Source organism: Physeter macrocephalus, chromosome 18 (genome assembly GCF_002837175.3).
Source record: "Physeter macrocephalus isolate SW-GA chromosome 18, ASM283717v5, whole genome shotgun sequence".
Lineage (NCBI taxonomy): Eukaryota > Metazoa > Chordata > Mammalia > Artiodactyla > Physeteridae > Physeter > Physeter macrocephalus.
In genome coordinates this window covers 19,467,042-19,470,656 of record NC_041231.1, presented here as the reverse complement: position 1 = coordinate 19,470,656, position 3,615 = coordinate 19,467,042, and the positions used below count along the sequence as shown (strand labels likewise).

Here is a 3,615-nt window from a genome sequence, read left to right as displayed (position 1 = left end):
AAAAAATGTAACAGTAAAATTAAAATTTAAAGAAAGAGCACAATTAGTCTCCACAGGATAGGTAAAGAGGAAGAATGATCATAGCATTTAGGGTTAGCAAGGGAGATGGTCAACTGTTGATAACTCCTGGTAACACTAATTGGTAAAACATTTTAAAAGAGCAAGTTGGCAGTATGTATCAAAATATAGAAGTCCCAAAATATACTCTAGAAATATAATTAAGAACACTGTATTTCCTACAATTTATATTCAACTATAAGGGAAAAAACAGCAATACAACTCAAATTTTAAAAGCAGTCATTTACAAGTAAACCTGTTATGAAGCTAGCACTTTTTTTTTTTTGGAGAATTTAAAAAATTTTAATACAGTTCAAATCAGTGTGCGTGATTCATTTCAGCTCCTTCACTGCGAAACCTGGTGGCAGGGACTTCTTCAGCTTCTCTGCCTTCTCTTTGTCTGTGATGACCAAGGTGTAAAGGTACCTGCTACATTGAACTTTAAACTTCACATTATCCTTATTTTTCTTGATCTTGACCGATTTGGCGTCCTTTCGCCTGGCTGTGAGCAGAAAGTCCTTGATTTCCTCAATTTTGCGAGGCATGGCAACGAGGCACAGAGAGCGCGGGCAGAACCTGTGATCCAGGCCCAGAGTCCCCAGACGTCACCCTGCCGTGGATTACCACGGATTATCCCCCACTCCCCACGTAGGGCCCCGAAAATGGCACTTTACAGTGATAGAATGTCACAATGAAAACTTTTGGAGTTCACAGTCCGGGAGTTACTATTCTGACATATATATAAACCTGGAATCTATTTGCACATGTCTATTTTCTGGGAAAAATCTGTAATAGCTTTCATCAGATTCCCAAAGCTGCTCATATGGACAATTTTCCATTTAAACAGGGATTTGGAGAATTTGCTGAAGCCCAGTTTATTCACCTTTCTTAGGAACTCCTGATCTAGTCACCCTCATGTTTAATTTAAGAAGAAACTGAGGTCTAAAAAAAATGTTTGAGGAGGGGCAGGGCATGGCAGCCAGGAGGGAGTAGGAGAGCCTGGATGGAGGCTGGGACGAAGATCAGGGCCTTTTCCTGGCAGCCATGGCTATGGATCCCTACCTGAACACTGCAAGTGACTTTTACCCTGGGATTCAGAAATGTCTAAAGGACTGAGACTGGACCTGCTAAAAGTTACACCAGCACACAGATAAAATATCCTTCAACTGAACTTCATGTACCCAGTCACTCAACATAACGCTAAAGCTGTGTGGGTGACAGGCTCTTGGTGCTCCAACCAGGCGTCAGGGCTGTGCCTCTGAGGTGGGGGAGCCAAGTTCAGGACACTGGTCCACAAGAGACCTCCCAGCTCCACGTAATATCAAAAGGCGAAAATCTCCCAGAGATCTCCATCTCAACGCCAAGACCCAGCTCCACTCAACGACCAGCAAGCTACACTGCCAGACACCTGACAAACAACTAGCAAGACAGGAACACAACGCCATCCATTAGCACATAGGCTGCCTAAAATCCTAATAAGGCCACAGACACCCCCAAACACGCCACCAGACGTGAAACTGCCCACCAGAAAGAAAAGACCCAGCCTCATCCATCAGAACACAGGCACTAGTCCCCTCCACCAGGAAGCCCACACAACCCACTGAACCAACCTTAGCCACTGGGGACAGACACCAAAAACAAGGGGAACTATGAACCTGCAGCCTGCGAAAAGGAGACCCCAAACACAGTAAGGTAAGCAAAATGAGAAGGCAGAGAAACACACAGCAGATGAAGGAGCAGGGCAAAAACCCACCAGAACAAACAAATGAAGAGAAAATAGGCAGTCTACCTGAAAAAGAATTCAGAATAGAGCAGGGCAAAAACCCACCAGAACAAACAAATGAAGAGAAAATAGGCAGTCTACCTGAAAAAGAACTCAAAATAATGATAGTAAAGATGATCCAAAATCTTGGAAAGAGAATGGAGAAAACACAAGAAACGTTTAACAAGGACCTAAAGGAACTAAAGAGCAAACAAACAGTGATGAACAACATACTAAATGAAATTAAAAATTCCCTAGAAGGGATCAATAGCAGAATAACAGAGGCAGAAAAATGGATAAGTGACCTGGAAGATAAAATAGTGGCAATAACTACAGCAGAGCAGAATAAAGAAAAAAGAATGAAAAGAACTGAGGACAGTCTCAGAGACCTCTGAGAAAACATTAAACACACCAACATTCGAATTATAGGGGTCCCAGAAGAAGAAGAGAAAAAGAAAGGCACTGAGAATATTTGAAGAGCTTATAGTTGAAAACTTCCTTAATATGGGAAAGGAAATAGTTAATCAGGTCCAGGAAGCACAGAGAGTCCGATACAGGATAAATCCAAGGAGAAACATGCCAAGACACATATTAATCAAACTATCAAAAATTAAATACAAAGAAAAACTATTAAAAGCAGGAAGGGAAAAACAACAAATAACACACAAAGGAATCCCCATAAGGTTAACAGCTGATCTTTCAGCAGAAACTCCGCAAGGCAGAAGGAAGTGGCAGGACATCTTTAAAGTGATGAAGGAGAAAAACCTACAACCAAGATTACTCGACCCAGCAAGGATCTCATTCAGATTTGACAGAGAAATTAAAACCGTTACAGACAAGCAAAAGCTAAGAGAATTCAGCACCACCAAACCAGCTTTACAACAAATGCCAAAGGAACTTCTCTAGGCAAGAAACACAAGAGAAGGAAATGACCTACAATCACAAACCCCAAACAATTAAGAAAATGGTAATAGGAAGATACATATGGAAAATTCCCTTAAATGTAGATGGATTAAATGTTCCAACCAAAAGACATAGACTGGCTAAATGGATACAAAAACAAGACCCGTATATATGCTGTCTACAAGACACCCACTTCAGACCTAGGGACACATACAGACTGAAAGTGAGGGGATGGAAAAAGATATGCCATGCAAAAGGAAATCAAAAGGAAGCGGGAGTAGCAACTCCCATATCAGACAAAGTAGACTTTAAAACAAAGACTGTTACAAGAGACAAAGAAGGGCACTACATAATGATCAAGGGATCAATCCAAGAAGACAACATAAAAATTGTAAATATTTATGCACCAACATGGGAGCACCTCAATACATAAGGCAAATACTAACAGATATAAAAGGGGAAATCGACAGTAACACAATCATAGTAGGGGACTTTAACACCCCACTTTCACCAATGGACAGATCATCCAAAATGAAAATAAATAAGGAAACACAAGCTCTAAATGATACATTACACAAGATGGACTTAATTCATATTTATAGGACATTCTATCCAAAAACAACAGAATACACATTCTTCTCAAGCGCTCATGGAACGTTCTCCAGGATAGATCGTATCTTGGGTCACATATCAAGACTTGCTCAATTTAAGAAAATTGAAATCGTATCAAGTATCTTTTCTGACCACAACGCTATAAGACTAGATATCAATTACAGGAAAAAATCTGTAAAAAATACAAACACATTGGAGGCTAAACAGTACAATACTTAATAACCAAGAGATCACTGAAGAAATCAAACAGGAAAGCAGAAAATACCTAGAAACAAATGACA

At 40.2% G+C, this 3,615-nt stretch overlaps 1 protein-coding gene across 1 annotated transcript; it reads right to left on the bottom strand.

The window, feature by feature from the left end:
* Positions 1–344: 344 nt before the first annotated feature.
* LOC102986410 (60S ribosomal protein L38-like) lies at positions 345–632 on the bottom strand. The gene has a single exon (XM_055079878.1). The coding sequence runs from the start codon at positions 600–602 to the stop codon at positions 390–392; it is 213 nt and encodes a 70-aa protein (XP_054935853.1). The 5' UTR covers positions 603–632; the 3' UTR covers positions 345–389.
* Between the last annotated feature and the right edge of the window lie 2,983 nt (positions 633–3,615).

Bases quoted from the DNA above. Each gene is read 5' to 3' on its own strand.
- LOC102986410 (XM_055079878.1), bottom strand. From the start codon at position 602: ATGCCTCGCAAAATTGAGGAAATCAAGGACTTTCTGCTCACAGCCAGG.